This window comes from Cynoglossus semilaevis, chromosome 20, assembly GCF_000523025.1.
Source record: "Cynoglossus semilaevis isolate Cse_v1.0 chromosome 20, Cse_v1.0, whole genome shotgun sequence".
NCBI lineage: Eukaryota > Metazoa > Chordata > Actinopteri > Pleuronectiformes > Cynoglossidae > Cynoglossus > Cynoglossus semilaevis.
The window spans coordinates 2160295-2178462 of NC_024326.1; the positions used below are offsets into that span (position 1 = coordinate 2160295).

At 42.9% G+C, this 18168-nt stretch overlaps 2 protein-coding genes across 5 annotated transcripts in view; one reads left to right on the plus strand and one right to left on the minus strand.

Moving 5' to 3' along the window:
* Positions 1–284: 284 nt before the first annotated feature.
* On the minus strand, positions 285–4148 carry LOC103395951 (midnolin). Of its 2 annotated transcripts, none has more exons than XM_008333816.3 (7): positions 3792–4148; positions 3452–3539; positions 2627–2689; positions 1624–2139; positions 1424–1529; positions 1019–1258; positions 285–497 (listed from the first exon to the last, which is right to left on the minus strand). In XM_008333816.3, the coding sequence occupies exons 1-7, from the start codon at positions 3947–3949 to the stop codon at positions 328–330; spliced, it is 1341 nt and encodes a 446-aa protein (XP_008332038.1). In that variant the 5' UTR covers positions 3950–4148; the 3' UTR covers positions 285–327. The 2 variants fall into 2 exon arrangements, with proteins under 2 accessions (XP_008332038.1, XP_008332037.1); XM_008333815.3 differs by having other exon boundaries at positions 1007–1258; positions 3792–4146.
* A 2529-nt stretch (positions 4149–6677) lies between these two features.
* Positions 6678–18168, plus strand: part of cbarpa (CACN subunit beta associated regulatory protein a) — a 12440-nt gene continuing 949 nt past the window's right edge. Inside the window, exons 1-11 of one of the 3 annotated variants that reach the window (XM_025066279.1) lie at positions 6678–8212; positions 8403–8617; positions 11005–11076; positions 13800–13945; positions 14445–14506; positions 14585–14747; positions 14832–15012; positions 15112–15255; positions 15846–16044; positions 16140–16344; positions 16421–18110. In XM_025066279.1, the coding sequence (XP_024922047.1) occupies positions 11029–11076; positions 13800–13945; positions 14445–14506; positions 14585–14747; positions 14832–15012; positions 15112–15255; positions 15846–16044; positions 16140–16344; positions 16421–18110 (2838 nt within the window). In that variant the 5' untranslated portion in view covers positions 6678–8212; positions 8403–8617; positions 11005–11028. Of the gene's footprint in view, positions 8618–11004; positions 11077–13799; positions 13946–14444; positions 14507–14584; positions 14748–14831; positions 15013–15111; positions 15256–15845; positions 16045–16139; positions 16345–16420; positions 18111–18168 lie in introns of all 3 variants that reach the window. The other 2 variants (XM_025066278.1, XM_025066280.1) reach the window with 2 other exon arrangements.

Genomic DNA, 18168 nt, shown 5'->3' on the forward strand with positions numbered 1-18168 from the left:
ATAGGGACAATCTTCACAATATTATTATATGCTACATCACAGAAGTCTTACACTAAAACACACTGATTATACAACATAATCAGTGTCGTTATTACAACAGGACACAGTGCCAATAGGCTTTTTTAATACTAACATTCATCAAAAACTCAAAGACAATTATTTAGTCTTCCTCTCAGAAGACATCACAGACACACAATGAACTTCACAGTCATTTCAAATGAAGTCTAATTTCCACAATAATTCCTTCCTTCCTTCAACCAAGGAGGGATTTGCTTTTCAATAGGCTGCTACTGCTGTCACAGTGAGTGGATCTTTATTGTCCGGGGTCTAGAGATGTTGTTGACGTTGGTAGGGATGAGACATTTGTGGAAGATGTGTGCTCCTTTGTGTCCTTTTACGAAAGCGCCGCTCATGCATCAGTGACTGAAGGCGCTCTAGCTTACAGTGCAAGGTTTGTTCCTCTTCAGTGAGTGAACGGTGAGAGTTGATCTCCTCACCTGTAAGAGACAAAGAAAACATTGATAAAATATGATTGAGTTTAGGCCTTTACCTCAAGGCTAACTACAGGAGAAGTCCATTCTTTTACCATATCCTTGGCCTTTGTAACCATTACACTCACAATGTTCATGTCTTTTAATAAATCCACATCAGATCCTGCATTGCAGCCCGACATCTAACATTCATTGTCCACCATTCAGTAACTGTTCAATCTACAGCTTCTCTATCTTTTTTTCCAAACTGTGTACACTGAGATGTCACGCTGGTATTCCTTCATTAATCCTGACTAGGCGTTTCACACACTAAAAAATATTAACCGTCTTCAAATCTTCATTTAGACCAGTGTTTCCCAAACTTTTTTGCATCAAGACTTTTCCACAGTGGTGTGTCTGAAGAATTGTTATGCACAAAATTAAAAAACAGGAACATGGGAAGTAGTAACGCACTACTCTTCACAGTGAGCATCTGATTCCAATTTGTTTTACATGTAAAATGTGGTCAGGCTGACCTGAACGTTTACCGGTGTGCTCTGCCCTCTGGGTCACAACTGGTTTACTTCTTGTTTTGCCAGATCCTCCCTCTGTGAGCACTGGGTTGAGTGAGGAGTTCACAGCAGGACAGTGATGTTCAGGAAGGGCGTGTGATAGGGCCACCTGGTGGTGACAAGCAGCTCTGAGGAGGTCACTAAGTATCTGGAGAATGATGTTGATGCCATGTCGAGGGTGGCTCACTCCAGTCTGACTGAGAGGAGCGAGAGTGCCTGGTGGGATAAGAAGAGAAAGGCAAGTCAATAAGAAAAGCTAGGACAAGGGAATTTTCCAAAATATTTTTTTTAAATTTCCATTTAATTCCCAAACTATGATGTTAAAAACACAACCAGGAACATTTGTTTGCGTACAGTGTGTTGTCGTCTAGGATGACTTACCTGAGAAAGTTCCAGAGAAGACTCCCGGAGAGTGGTTTACGAAGCTTTCTATAACAGCTCCTGTCTGCCTCCTCTGGTCAGTAGAGGGTGATGTCTGAACATTACTCTGGAAGAAAAAACAAAACATGTTTTGTATATTTTGTCATGTTGGGGACTAAAAGGTGAGAGATATAAATAGTTTTATATGATATGACGATAACCTTTTCAAAGGTTGTGGCTTCCACTGGGCTTGGTGGTCCAGGACTGAATCCAGCAGGAGCAGAAGAGGAAATTGGTGCAGTTGCTTGGAGCGGACCACTGGACTGTGAATAAGCAGATGGTTGTGTGTGTCCAAATTGACTGGACTGAGGTAGAGATGAGTATTGCTGGTTGTTGGCACGAGGGATGGAACTGAATGAGACAGCATTTGGGTTAAGGGGTCTTTCTACATTATCATGGACTGCGGTTGGACAGACACCAGAGTCTAAGACTGGAGTAGATGATTTTTGGGGAGATTCTGAGGTGATAAAGGACATTGACCCAGAGTCAGCTTGGCTCATGCCAACAGCAGTCGACAGGCTGTTTTGCAGCTCTGTGTTTCTCTGTATTCTCAGATCCCCGTTCTCCTGTAGCTTCTTCACATCCTGTTCAGACAGCTGGAGCTGCACATACATTACATGAGCTCCAATTCCCAGATTGATTGTCAGAGGTGAGTGTCCAGACAAGAAGTCACTGATCTGCAGGATAGTCAGAAAAGAAAGGTTATAAATTCTCAGAGACCATGAGAAAAGAAAAGATTTATAAGATAAGAAGTCGTTCACACGTCTATGTTTTAACAATCACAGATTAAGATTAAGGACAGACTGAAAGGGGCACGTAGGCAGGTTTGTCCATCATCCATTGATGATACCCACCTACAAAATGTCTCAACCCCCCCGCCCCCACACACACACACACCTTGACCTTTGTAACCACATGTTTCCTGCCTTTAGAATTGGGTGTGGTCATCTCCCTTGTTTTAATACAAAGACCCACTTTTTGGGTATTCAGCCACTCTGGATACTCTGAATACCAGAATTTTCCAGTAGTCGATTAGATCTCAGAAAATCAAAACAGTCCTGCTGCTTTGAATGCACTGGTAGGATTCAGTATTCTGATCTTTCCTCATCGATACAGTTAACAGCTTTCTGCAGTGGCCTACAAAAATGAACGTAAAACACTCACCTGATTGTCAGGTAGACTTTCCAAAACGTCCATCATAGTTCTTTTAGATCTAGTAGTTGAAAACTGTGGGAATAAAGAACAAATATTTTCCTATTATCAAGTGAAGGCTTTCCAGGTGGATATCCCTATTTAATTACCCTTTTCTTTTTAACTTGTTTCTTATGTATTTCCCTCTATGTGGGATTATTATTTTTGACAGAGACATTATACTCTTAATTATATAAATATTAGTATAATATAAAGAACTGTGTTTCAGGTCACAAGGAAATAAAACTAAAAGGAAAATGTTTTATATCATTATAAATAATGTAAACATATCATTTACTATACAATATTCAGACTGAACCTGTTGCTGAATTTTAAAATATTTTATCTGGTTTATTGGTTATTAAAGATTCAGTATGGCGAGACATCTATGTTTGCCTTTCTGTGCATGCGCACTGGTACAAATGTAGCTTCGGGATGGCTCAACCTTTAAGTTTTTACTTGGACGGCAGTACCAGATATGAACACTAGTGGCCGTTATTTAACATGAAGCGCCTTTAGGACTCTGATTTTGATTAGAAAAATATATTTTTTCCCCCTAAAATTACACAGCTTAATTTTCAACAATCGCTTTGTTGTGATTGTTGTTATATTTCTACAGTCATTTGGTCTCCCATAAAGTAGTCTTTATTTTTATCGTGTCGTAAAACAAATTTCAAACAGTTTTACGACACAAGTTGCCCACACACTTGAAGTAATTTGTATTCAAGAAGGTGACAGCACCCCATACGACCACACCGTTAAATATACTAGAGTGAAGATAGTGGAACATGTACTTACTACTAAACCAGCCTCAATGACAGGGACCAGGGTGAGTTTGCTGCCATCTGTTACTCCCAGCTCCAGCAGTTTTCCTGCAGTCAGCTGCCTGGTTTACACATCACACACAGTTCACGGACATCAATCTTTCTGTGCAGCACAGTCCCACACACACTGTTGTTTCTCAGATACACGATGCATTTCCATGCCCTTTATAATCATATGTACTAGCTAACTAAAATAAACACATAACCCCTTGCTGAAATGTCTTTAAAAAATATTTTTTTAATGGGTAATTTGCTCGCACGGCACAGATACGACAGATTCTCCCACACACACTGCACACCACAGACCACCTCACCTGTCTCGGTGCAGGAGGATGGTTCTGTTTCTGGGCAATCTGAGTTTTTGGGAAATCCGTGTCCTCAGTCCTTCCACCGTCTCTCCCCGGGGCACAGTGAGTTCCAAAGGACCACCGGTGGTGGAGGTGATGGACAAACGCATGGTGAGATCCTCCATAACCGTGTGTGAAATAGAACGAGCTACTGTTGATGCTAGAAAGTGTTCAGACACCTCGACAGGCTGTCATCGTCTCAGTCTCCATGTATCATTTCTATAAATCTACCATTACAGGACAGTCTCGAACAACGGTCCATGTACCGGCTCGTCTCTCTCGGTCAGTAACAGCCGCAGCTCTACTCCACCGAGCGTAAAAAGCTCCACAGCCCTCTCGATGTTAGCCACGCCTCCGCCGAACCAACAGCCAATCAACCGCCATCTTACCGACAGCCATCCTGTACTATCCAATCAAAACGTGCGTTTTACACATACACAGTCCCTCCATTTGTGTCACACTCACCATTCATAAATGATGCAACGTACACAGAGGACAACAGCATGTTAAAATGGAAAAAGAAATGTCAACAACGACGTATCGCCAAAATACATCTGAGGTCTGCACTGATTACTAATCAGAATTCACTGAACAAAGGCACAACTACATTTAGAACATGTGCATGCACTTACTGTTCTATTCTAATCTATTTCTATTCTATGTTGTAGCTACAGTTTCCCAGCGATTTTCTAGCAATTAAAAAAAATTCAAGATATAACACTTAAAGTTGAAAAACGCAAAATATTATGATATAAAGGAAATATTAGGATGAACCAAGACAGGCAGGTGTGCAAAATGGGTAATTTATATAAAGTAAATAAGTATAATTTACACAGTTTGGATGGATATTATGGTATGTAATGATGTATCACAGTCTTGTGATACAGAGTCAGCTTTAAAGTTTAAACTTAGGATTTCTGTTTTTTCCTTTTATTCTTCTCTTTTCTTTTTATTCTTTTTGTATAGGTTTATCCTGCCATGGGTTACACAGAGGAAACCAGCTGTCCCTGACAAAGGCAGTGTACACACGGGACAGGTCATCAGTTCACCACGCGGTTAAATATACAGGCGGAAAAGCAATAATAGTGATATTCACATCAATGGTCAATTTGGAGTTTATATTTTACCATTTCTACACTTGAGAACCTACAAATGAGTAAGGCCATGTTCACCAAGTACAGACACGAACTTTGACCTTCCTGTTTTTAACCACTATTTGATCAATTTTGTAGAAAAATACTTGGAAAACATCACGATCGACACAATTACTTTTCATTAAAAGTACAATGAATACCACTCACATTTTCAATAAACCAGTTATCGCTACTTAACATCTAAGTCTTAGGAACATAGTAATTATACTACGTTGTAGTTATTGTAATGAATAGTACGTGTGCTTTTTTTTACACTTGACATATCAATAATCAATTTCCGTCTGGTGCATCCTCCTTGTTTTCTTCTTCAAGGTCACATTTGTATCTTTTTCCATCATGCACTCTGCTGGAGGCATGGAAACACCCAGACCTGTTTCCAACCACAGAGGGACAAGTCTCTGTATTCCTCACATCCTTCTACTCCCCGTGTCCATGACAGCAGGGCCTGGAGCTGCACCTGTCACACGACGTACACCGGTGGAGACCAGACCGGAGTAAAAGGACTCCAGAAAGGGCAGAGAAATGCAGTTAATGCGTGTTTTCCTCACTGCGGCTAAATATAGCAGCACACACAACACCCCCACTTCATCCAGCCTGCGTCACTATACTCTCATATCCTCCCTCACCTCCCTCTCTTCCCCTCACCCACTCACTCCTCCTCACACTCTGCAGACATCTTTGTCTCATTGTGTCTTTTCTGTCCGAGAACAATTGCTACGCCGCATTTGAGAGAAGCCACATTTATCATTTTGTTTCTGTTGTCTTTCTTCTGTTTTGGGGGAAGGAGTATTAGCACACATGTTATAACACATATTTCTTTATGATGGGTTTCAGTACCTAACAATTCCCGGCAATAGTGGTGCAAAATAAAGTGAATTGAAATCATAGTATCACTGGAATTTAAGCAGAACGCCACATTCCATTTTTGGTGCTGTGTCATCTGTCCGTGACCAGGGAGCTTGATGTCCTACTATGGTTTAGATGGTGATTCCTTCTCCTCTTTCCTTTCCCTGAATCTCTCCTTTCCGTCCTCAACCATCTCTGAGATTTCTAGAATCGCACGTCTTCCAGAGAAGAGAGGTTTCTGCTTTACATTCTTCAGGCCTCGCTGAGAACAATTCCACAGGATGTCCTGCTCTTTAGAGCATGCACAGACGCAGCTCTGACGTCAACTGTCCAGCAGCACACACACACACTGTTCATATACTCTCCTCCACATTCCTCCCACCCTGCACAGCCTCTCCTGGCATCATTTCCCACATATTTCTGTTCTCCAGTATGTTGCACCTTGAATTCCTGGAATTTTCGGAGGTGCAAACAGATATGTAGGGAAGGAATGTGTTCTGTATTCTTCAACACCAGTGTAACGGCTCACTGGAATGAAAGTTTAATAAACACTGGTCAAGCTAATGAAAAAACAACAACTCTCTCTTTAAAGAATGACACACAACACAGTTTTATTTTTATTCTGTTCAAACTGATTGATAATAATGTTGCTTTTAGCTCTTTGTATAAAGAGGTCTAGACTAGTGGTTCTCAAACTGTGGTACGTGTACCACCAGTGGTACGCGAACACTCTTTAGTGGTACGTGGGGAAAATTCACATTTTCACATTTACATTTTCAGTTAAGTAAATCTGAAACATACCATACACAATTAATACAACATTTAAACATAAACATCTTTCTAAACATCTCTCCTGTGTGGTGGAGGGCCTATGCTGCTACATTCTAATGTTGGTCATCATGGTGGTACTCAGAGAGCTCAGTGTTTTCTCAGGTGGTACAGAGTAGAAAAAGTTGGAGAACCACTAGTCTAAACTGTGGACAGTTTGATCAGAAACCTAAAAAGAACTTAAGAATTAACCCTACAGCAGCACATTCTTAATGTACAATTTATAGAACTTGCTGCATAGCTTTTAACAATGTCACAGACACCCCATTAGTGACTTCATATCATCAGATTTGTGTGGACGATAATACCACATGCCTTTCATTTATAACTGCACCTCTGTTAAATATATTGCTGACACACAGGCTGCCTTTCTCTGACCTCTGTTAACGTTTTCTCCGTTACATTATCTATCAACCCACTCTTTGTTATCATACAAGCACAGTTGGAGCCTCCCACCACTTCACCGCTGAGGCATTTGCTATTAATGCAAACAGTGCACGCTGCAGAGGAAAAGGCTGCTGCGTGTAGTATTTTAGATTAGGATATGGATATGTTTGTTTTTTAGCCTGAGAGAAAAACAGGTACGATCACTATGGAAAATAGGAAATATCCAAGGGGCAAAATACATCATCATGGCTGGGTTGATTGATCTAACAATGTTCGTCATCAGACCATGTGATCATAGCCTTGTGTCTACAATACGAGACAATCAGAGATGCACAAACGACACAATTGTTGATTCGTTGATTCCTAGGTAACTAATATAACGGGAGAATGATGCAGACAAATATAGAAACTAGACAACCAATGGCTTAAATGAAAAAGTAGCATGCACCACTGCATGTTGCACAACACTTGTAATGTTCTTTTGAGAATGTTGAGAGGAGAAGACCACAGCACAAAATCGTCTGCAGACCACAGCACAACGTGCTGCAAACAGTTTTCTCCTTTGAATGCTCAAACCAAACCGAGATCTCTCTAACAGAGCGTGACATGATCATTGTAAGCAATGCTGCCATCCTGTGGTAAACTGTAAGATTACACAATGTACAGCCATCAAACGGAAAAGCCTCGCAGAAAAACATACTCAGTCAGACACGCTGTATTTGTAGGAAATTAACGACTCAAATCTTTGGTCCACTACCAACACCCTAATACAGTGATATAGTTGAGTACAACCACAGCAGAAACAACAGCAATAACAACAACACCAATAATAATAATAATAATAATAACAACAACACCAATAATAATAATAATACTAAAAAACAACTTTTGAATGAAACGGAAAACCCTCCTCCATTTTACATCGTCATTACCAGGACATCCACCTCCATCATCATCATCATCATCATCACCAATATCGTCACTGCTGGTCACGTGTGTGGTCAGGAGCAGGCGGTGGGCGTGTCCTATCGCGTGTGGTTTCATTCATAACTTCTCTCTCCCTCCCTTTCTCCCTCTCTCTCTCCCTCTCTCTCTCCCGTCCCTCTTTTTTATGTGGAGCTTAGATTAAAGTATGCAGACTGGGCAGGATCTTCTGAGCTGGTCTACTGGCAGGTGAGTCTCACATCAGGACCAGTGATGGACATGCAGACGTTCTGGTGTCCTTCGTGAGCTGCCGCTTTATTATGTAACACGCCGGAGAGGGGATAGACAGACAGGTTACACACGGACAGCTCCAGTCCAGGGGACACGGTGGAGGATCTCCCTCCGTCCCCACGACTAACGGCTGGTTAATTCCTGACAGGCTGGGGACAGACGTCGCAGAGATGTGGGGCAGCCCTGATCGCTGGCTTCTTAGAGGAGAGGGCAACATGATGACGGTGATGATGCTGAGGCTGGAGATGCTGAGGCTGAGGAGGATGCTGAGGATGTTGCTGATGCTGAGCAGCGCCGGCTGCAGCCGCTCACTGTAGTCACAGAGCTGAGGGAAAAGCTGCCCCAACACCGCCTTCGTACACAGTAAGATAAACAGCAGCAGCAGCAGCACATCTGGAGCAGACACACACACGTCACCTTCCGCCCTCCCCTCCACCTCCTCCTCCTCTTCATCACCACCACCGCTGTTTCTGCTGGAGTTTTTAAACCCCCAGCAGCTTTGGTTCAGTTATGAATCAACTGTTGGCTTAAAGGCTCAGTGGAAGCAGAGATGCTCACGATGCTTTTACATAACAACATGTTTCAGGGCGAAACTCACACACGGGCACGAGCCTAATTGTTGTTTGGGTTCGGTTTGTTATTCAGACATAAGTTACTTTTTTAAAATGATGGTCTTGGATTGCAGAATTAGTAAAAACAAAAAGAAAATCTACATTAATTTTTGACATTTTCAAATTTAGTTTGAGTATTAGAATTTACTTGAATATCTTAATATTTCTTTAATAATTAATAATAATTATACATTTTAATAACAATTAATACTTAATTAATCTTTTTTAATTTGTTGATTGATAGTTAATAGTTATAGTCAGATTTAGTTAATCACAAAACACTGATATCTGAGGTCAATGTCACCATTACATCATCATCGTCATCATCACCCTTAACGTCACCATAACCATCAGCACCACACCATATCACCATTATCCTGTTGTTAATGGTAATTCTGGTGATAATGGTGGTCACAATCAGAGAACCCTTTCAACAGTACCTGGAACTGTCTCTGTAAACGTTCTTACAGAGTACATAATAAATGTGTTTCATTATTACATAATGATTTTCAAAATCAATACATCATTATCTCAGGATTACAAAATCCCAAGTGCTTTTCACAAATCATCCAGGAGGCTTGCATGACTTTACACTGCATGTAAAAAAGAAGGATTTGTATGTGTTAGCACTGTGTACTATAAGTCACACCAGGAAATGACCTAATTATCAGGTTACACTGCTGTACAGATATACACACATACAGATATTTATATGTATAAGTACATAAACGACTCCCACTGTAGTACTTTAGATATACACGTTACACAGTAGATATAAAAACCCTGCCATGTCTTCACTAGAAAAAAAGAAGAAGAAAAAAACCAACAACTAAACACAGGAAAATGTGAGCGTCACTGAGGTTCAAGGTTTTTAAAACCTTGAACATTGAAAAAGAGAAATGTTTTATTCACTGAAGAAGCTGTGAATCCTTCCAACAGCTTTTCATTCAGTCAGTCAGGAGGTGACAGACGTGTTCAGCAGCAGAACAATGAATGACAGTGACGGAGGAATTGATGAAATAAATACATTTAAAACGTCAGTGAATTTTTACAAGTCAGAACGCTCTCAGGTTGTTACCTTGAGCTTGAAGTGTGACATATTACATAAAATATAGGATCCTCACACAGTGAAAGTATGTGTGTGTGTGTGTGTCAGAGAGCCAATCCTGGACTGATGTTACACAAGCAACACTGTGTATAAATAATGGTGAACTGCCAGCTCCTCTGCTTCTCTCTGTCTCCCAACATCACACTGACAGTCATTTTTACACAGCTGTGACCGGCGTCGGCAGCTGGAAATGACAATGACAGAGAGGCTTGATTACTGTTATGTATTAATAATAGCTGTCAGTTGATGCTGTTTTAAAGGGACATTACACCTATTTTAGATAGAAAGGACATTTTTTTACAGAAATAACTTTGTCAGATTTGCTCTGATTTCTCTGAGTTCCACCGATCCAGGCTGACAAATCTTGTGGGTGCTGCATCAATGATGATGGAATAGACCTTAGTAATTACTGACCCTATAACACAGACTCTCTGCTATTGATTTAAATACTTTTCAATCAAAGTATAATAATGATAGTAAATTCTGTTATCTTTGTGATTTTTGGGGGTCAGGAAAATTAACTTGTTTTTCTGGCTAATGTAAACTTCAACTTGATCTATTCTGGGCTTTTGTCTTGTATTTCCCCTTATTGTCTTTCCATCTTTGACTGTTTCACAGAGGCAATGAACCAATGTAATGTTTTTTAGGACATTTTGCCTCTAATTTATAACCCATCTGCATCTGTACTGACGAGGTCAGAGCACTAACTTTTCAAACATTAAAAGGTCAGCTGTAAAAATATTCTATTATTGATGTTAGGCTACTTCAGTTCTGTTTGGGAAAACAATGCTGAAAGCTGAGGTAATATCTGTTCTTCTATGACACATCTTGATTACTTGATGTCTCAGAACATAGTTATTCTTGGCACTGAGTCACTGATGGTTTTCACAGGATGGGTTCAGAACAAAATGATCCATAAAACCGCCTGTACTTTGAGGACTTCAACAGAAACCAGAAGGAAAGAAGTGTAATGGTTGTGTTGAGATCCATCAGCTCTGTCTGACCTCCTGCACCTTCTCTGTGCTCTGCAGGGTTCAACCACACTGACCAAGACCATGAGCAATGATTTGCCTGTTCTGAAGAGTTTGATTGAGAACTCCACTGTGAGTACTGCAGCATCCCTGCCACTATTAACATGATAGATGTGAACTCACCTTTGCATCAGCTGACAAGGTGATAAGACGTGAGAGACAGAGGAAAACGAAGAGCGAGGGTTTCCCTATTGATGGAACAGCATCTAATGGAGAGATGAGTGGTTCTCAAAAGGGGGCACACATGGGGTTATTTAAAGGCACTCTAGGGAATGTATATTAAATAAAACAATATTAATTCCATTAGTGACTTGATGTAGCGGTCCTTGATCTAGTGGTAAGAGACCTAGTCTTCTAAGTGAAGAATCTCGGGTTTAATACTTGTCTATTGTGCATTTTTAAATGTTGTTGGTTGTGCATATTTTTCATTTTATTTTCTGCATAATGTCGCCGTCTACTGGTCAAAATAGCACAACCGCCTGCACTCTACAAGTGTTTGACAATCGTCATGGCAGATATAAAGGCAGAATTCACGCTGTGAAGTAGTGAACTTAGCTTTAGCTTAAGTTACACGGATATTAAAAAGTAGCAAAATTATTAAAGGTCGAGATATAAAGTTTTTGCTGTAAGTAATTTATGTTGTGTGTTCAACACTGTCTTGGACTGAAATCACCTGTTTTCAGCCCAGGGCTCCAGCACACATAAGAACGCGTCCGTGGTTCTGACAGAAAGAGACAAAGACAGAGTAAGAGAGAGGGGCATTGGAACCACAATGTTCCAGCAGAACTTAAATGATCCCAGCTGGGCCAAGAGTGAAGAACAGTTTAATCTGTAAGTAAAGAGAACGTAGGTCAAACTCAGGACTGTACGTGCTTCACACTGTCTCTGGAGGAGGACAGGACATCTCTGGTTATCTGACAGTTGAAGCTGTCTGTCTGCCTGTGGTTTGTATCTGCTCAGAGTGTTAGAAACATGGAGAGCGGAAAAATCCTCCTCCTCCTCCTCCTCCTGCTGCTGCTGCTGCTGCTACTGATGATTGATGGCGTTGTTCTTGCTGTTTGGCTGTGCTTGTAAAAAACAACAGATTTCATTAAGCTACAGACAGGCACATTCTGTGTGTGCGCTGCCAGTGTGCTCTGATGGAGCTGTTAGTCAGTCGCACATACAGTACACACACACACACACACACACATAACAAGCACATACTTGTACAGCTTCAAACATAATAGGGTGAAATTCCCCACAGGCTGTAAGTGAATGTAGGCCACCACAGCATCTGATGAAGACAGGAATGGACCGCAGTCCATAAGAGACACAGTGCTCACGTCAACGCTCTCTGGCCTGGAGCAGGATTGCTGCGGAATGAAAAGGGAGAAAATAACAATGTTTTAATTCTCACACATCATCGTTGTCTTCTTCCTCCCCTGACCCTCTCCACCCCCCCTTCTTCAGCAGCACTGATTGACATCCTGGGCAGCCACAAAAGATTCATAGTCATACATTTTATTCATTTATTTACGCACTTTCAGAGTCTCCTTTTCTCGAAGCGTTCTAGTTTTGTCGTCAGTGGGAGTTGGTTAGCTAATAATGAATATCCCTCTGTGTCAGTGATAATTCCCCATCATTTTCCCTCTCTTCTTAAGTGACATGAGAAGAAGAGCCCGGAACATCTAGTGCGGGGATTTCACAAGTGCGTCTGCACTGGTCGCTTCCTGTGATTTCCATATTTAGCTCGTGGAGGCCTCGTTTCCTCGTCATTGTGGAAAGCTGAGAAATTGAATTAAGGGTCTCGCTGACGTTTCGATTAGCATCCCTGGGCTTACTCAGTGAAGACTCAGTGTTAATCAGGGAGAGCTGGGAAGAGAGCAGCTGTGTTATCTGTGTGTGAATAAAATCCACTGGAAGAGGACTTTAGAGAGCCTTTGAGTGTTAATTCCTCTTCTTATTAAATATTACACTGCCCAGATGACGCCCTAATGAAACAATTACCACCGAGCTTAAAGCCAAGAATCAATTACTGTCTCAGCCAACAAAACATGAACACGCATACAGTAGGACTCTGGGTTGTTGGGATAATGAATGAATAATTTATGACCTCGGGCTTTGGTTTTCTGTACTGAGAAGTCCGGATGAAAAACACAAACAAAGACTGGAAACTGTGTGAATCACAGACATTATTGCTAAACGCAATCTCCAGCTCGAGAAAATAGAACACTAAAATATATTATCAAGCTGAGAGTTGGCCAAAAGCTGTTTAACTTGACAAATCAGTCAAGCTAGGCATGGTAAAAATGTTGGCCAGAAGAGCACAAACAAATGAATGGGAAATAGTGAAAAAAGAGTAGTAAAAAAATAGAGGACTGCAAAATAGATTAAAGTTTGCCTAAGAATAGAATTAGCTGAAAGATGACAAAAGTCAGCTAAGAGGCTAAAAATATAGCGACATATGAAAAAATGTTTTGGAAACTGCTGATAGTCCACCTATTATAAATACTGTATTGCAGTGTTTCCCAAACTTTTTTTCTGGAAACCCATATTTTAAAAGTCACAAACCTTCACGCCCCAAGTCAATAGACATGGGAAACATGATGCAAGACGACCCAAGAAAAAAACCTATTGCGACCCACCTGAGGGTCACAACCCAGACAAACAATGAGGTTTTGTCTACTTCTCTCCTCAAACTGAACAGTTGGATTCAGTCCTCAGACAGAGGAGCAGTGTGTGTGAACTGAAAGTAAACGTACCATCCTCAGAGTTTTAACCTATTTTATTCTTTTTGCATTTGCACCTGCCAGGAAGTGCCTGTGTCAGCGGATCAGGTGGAGAACTATGTGCTGTTGTTGGTGCTGCTGAGTGTGTTCGCCGGGGGGACGCTGGTTCTGCTCTCCTTGCTGCTCCTCTTCTGCCACCGCTGCTGTATGGGAGGACGGCGCTACTCCAGGTGAAGCCTGCCTCCAGGGAGCGTGTTTGTGTGGCACTGGCAGGCAGCTGGTTTATCAGCGAGCACGCAGGGACTTTAGCTGTATTTATATATAAACAGGCTGTGTCAGAAAAAAAAAATCCCAAAGATTATCCCTGCAGAGACCAATCCAAATGTGAAAATGATGACTCATTCTCCCTGAAACAGTCAATTCAGACTATTTGAGTCTCGATGAATCCTGGCAGAGTAACTCAAAATATACCCTGGCCTTCATCTTCACAAGATTGTTAGGCTGCAATTTCTGGGCTCACCAAACCTTACTGTCTTCATCCAGAATTAAATGCTTCAATATTTGTCTTTTCAATTCATTTCTTGAAGCAGTCAAAGTCAAATGAAACAGCTCCCTGTGGTAATATCCCTCTAGAAGACTTCCTAATAGATGTGTTTGATCAAAAAGTATAAAAACATGTTGAACTTCTGTTGGAATAAATCATATTTATAGATTTCTTTTTTGTTCCAGAGCCAGTGATGACCCTGAGAAAACAAATACCACTTATGCTGAGGATTCACAGCCCACTCAAGGTCAGTATTTTTAACTTTTTTTGTGTATGTTTAGGACAGTTCTCTCCATCATCTTAAATCTTTTCTTTGTCCTCTCAGATATCACCATCCGTCTGGATGAATCAGACGCCCTCTCAGCTTCGAGCTGCCATGAAGGAGAGCCGGAACGTTTCGTCTCCACCGGGTCAACTGGTCGCAGGGTCTCCTTCAACGAATCTACGCTTTACGAACAGGAGAAGACCGCTCAGGACAAAGGACGCAGGTCTGAAGGTCGACCAGTCTGATCAGCCTCTGGTTTATTTCTTAATTTGATGAAAGATGAATGACTTCTCCTCCGTCTCATCAGGTACACTCTGACTGAAGGAGACTTCCACCACCTGAAAAAGGCCAGACTGACCCACCTCCACCTGCCACCAGCCCCATGTGACCTGAAGATCCTCACCATCATGGAGTGCGACTCTGCAGACAGCAGCACGGTGAACATCAGTGAGGCCGCAGCGCCAAAGCTGCCGCTGGCTATTTACCAGGTGACATACCTGCTGGTACTGGTATCACTGTACATGGTATTCAGAATCACTGAGGAGTGTGTTTGAATGTTATTAATAAATATTCATTTCCCTCCACAGCCTGCAGAGAGACGAGTCCCTGAGTGGCTGGGACAGGGCCTCAGTGGAGGTCTGCCAGGTGACCCTCACCACTCCATCATCTTGGACCAGGGACTACATCAGACCTTGTCCACCATGAAAGCACAGCACATACGCTCACAGACAGTGAGTTCAATCCTCTTTTTGTCATTCTTTTCATGACCGTACACCTAACGTCAACCGTCCAATAAAACTCTACTTGACAGCGAGCATTCACACATTGTTTTGGTTGTTAGCAGAGCAGCATGAACTGTACAACCCAAATCAAAGTCGGGTGACTTCACTGGTTAAATACGCAGCTGTGATGAATTATGTAGAATTTAGAAATAATTATTTCTCCCTGTCAAATGTTTTTTAGGAAGATATTTAAAGTATTCAATTAAAAATCCAACGAGACAAATGTGATTTGTGAATCTGGGCTATAAAAATAATATTGACTTGACTTCTTCTTCAAATATCATTTCTTTTTCTTCTGCACCTTGATGCTCACAGATTAGTCATTTCCACCATCTTTTTTGAGCTCAGACTGAAGAAGCTGAGTTTCCTGTAACTGTACTGATGCATCAAACCTCTGCAGCAGAGTGACAGGACCGACTGTTGCTGTCCGATGTCTTTCCTTTTGTCCGTCACGATTCATCTCATCTTATCTGCCTCAACTGCTCCTTAACATCTTATCACCTCACTCCATCATCCTTTGTCTTCATCTGCTCTGTCAGATGGAGGCGATTGGGGACAGAGGTGAGGCTGAGAATGGAAGGACTGTGAAAGTAGACCTGAGTCAAGCAGCCAGCCAGACATCAGTTCTCCATTTCTTCTCTAAACTGCGGCGACACGCCAGTCTGGAAGGAGCAGGGCCTTACTTCAAAAGGTGGAAGTTCGACAGCAGTCACCGGGCGGCAAGTCTGGACGCCAAAGGTTTGAATAAATGTCACACGCAACTGACAGGACTTATATGTGGACAACTGAGATAGCAATGGGAAATAACATCCAACTATGTGATGATGAAATAGGTTCACCAAAGAGAAGACCCTTCCAGAGACAGAGAGCAGCAAGTGAAACTACAGATCACACCGAGGATGAGGCTCTATCCCTTCAAGATGAGGTCATAGAATCTCTACCAGATACACCAATCCAGAGCAGCGGCCTCCAGTCCCTGTCTGCAGAGTCTCTATCTCAACACACATCCGCAACCACATCCTCAGTCTTCCTCAGCAGGTAGTTTTTTTTACTGCATTTCCTTTGTCACCTCTCACAGTGGCGTGTTTAATGTAATGTTTCTGACTTTGTGCAGGCCAAACCTGGAGTCAATGGTGGAGGTCCGTGAAGGCAGCGGCACCAAGAGAAAGGAACTCTGCCCTGCCCAGAGAGGAGAGAAGGCGACAACCAACGGATTAGGATTAGAAAACAAGACTGAACCTGGATTATTTGTGAAGCTCGGTAAAGCAGGAGCCACAGAAGATGATTTGTTTGGTGAACAAAGAGAAGTGCAGAGCCAGTTTGGAGACAAATTAATAAAAAGTAAAGACACAAAAAGAGAGGAGACGACTGGTGAAGAAAGGAAAAAGAATGACGTGGACATGGACGATGGAGAAGAAGCAGCGTTAGGTGCTGGAGCCAGGCGAAGAGCGGACTCGGGCTCCTCGTTCTCCTTCGTGACTCGGCAGGAGAGCTTAGAGGCTCCTCCATCCTTGTACAGAGACATTTGGAGCTTAAGAGCTTCTCTGGAACAATACGCCTCCTCCGACCAGAGCAGCACAGATCGGGAATCCATCCGCAGTGATGCCGACAGCGTCTCATCTTACGGGTGTGCCGGGGCTCGTCCTGGTCTGGACAGTTGTTTGTCCCAAGATCTGGATGATTATCCAGAGGGAGATGGAGATGGAGAGATGTTGGATGGAGGAATCAGGGGGGCGTCTGGGGGGGACATCGACCTGGGCAGTGGAGCTGGAGGAGAAAATGAGTCAGGAAACCGGAAGCTACTTCAAATGGACAGTGGCTACGCCTCAATAGAAGCACCGACCAGGGCCCCCGAAGAGATGCGACTCTTTGGGACACCTGGAGCCCCAAGGGGGAAGACGGCATCGGAGAGAAGGTTGTTCTTCACCAGCTCTGGAAGAAAAGGTTCGGTGTGTGAGAGCACTGAGGCCAAACTGTTCCAGGAGGAGCTAGAAGACGAGATGGGAGACAGCACAGGGACAGAAGAGGAAGTCAAGAACAGATCTCACAACGGCAGCCAATCGCACGTCCTGAAAGAACCACACCATCCTCTAAAGTCTTATCACCACCACAAACCTCCAGACTCACAATCACAGCTGGTCACTCCACTGATGAAGTCCATTTCACAGCCCTCTAGTCCTCACAGGCCCCGCCTCCGTCGCCGTGACTACAGCATAGACGAGAAAACCGATGCACTCTTCAACGAGTTCCTCCGTCACGATCCGCGCTTCGACCAGCAGGACTCTCCGATGCGCTCCAGGCACCGCTCCAGAGTTCACCTCCGAAAACAGTGGCAAAGGCAAAAGCAATACAGTGACCCGGGGTCAAGCACAGGGGGCAGGTACTCCCCATCCTTAGAAAGACAGAGGTTTACTCCTCTGAGGAGGGGTGACAGTGCTGGCTACCCTCTGGACACCAGGTATCACAGCACTCTCTCACGCATCGCAAGTGCTGCCGACGAAGAAGCGAGCGAGGTCGCCGACGGCGAGGAATCGGCGAACGGGAGCACAGAGGTCAAAGATCAAACGAATGAGGTAGCTGCTGAGGACAATGAAGATGCAGCGGAGGAAACATCTGAAGACACAGATGGAGGGATGAGCAGCACCAATCACGGTGCTTCATGTGGAGAAGGCAACTGCTGCCAAGTGTCTACAAACAAGGACGTCCAAAGCACAACTAGCCAGACTCTGACGGAACAAACATGTGGCGTGGATCCAAGAGGCGACAACAGAAACAACAACAGCAGTCAGGTGATCTTATCGGAGGCAGGCGAGGTCCTTCAACGACAACCGTGCAACTTTGGGGCATTTGGGCCTGTACGGC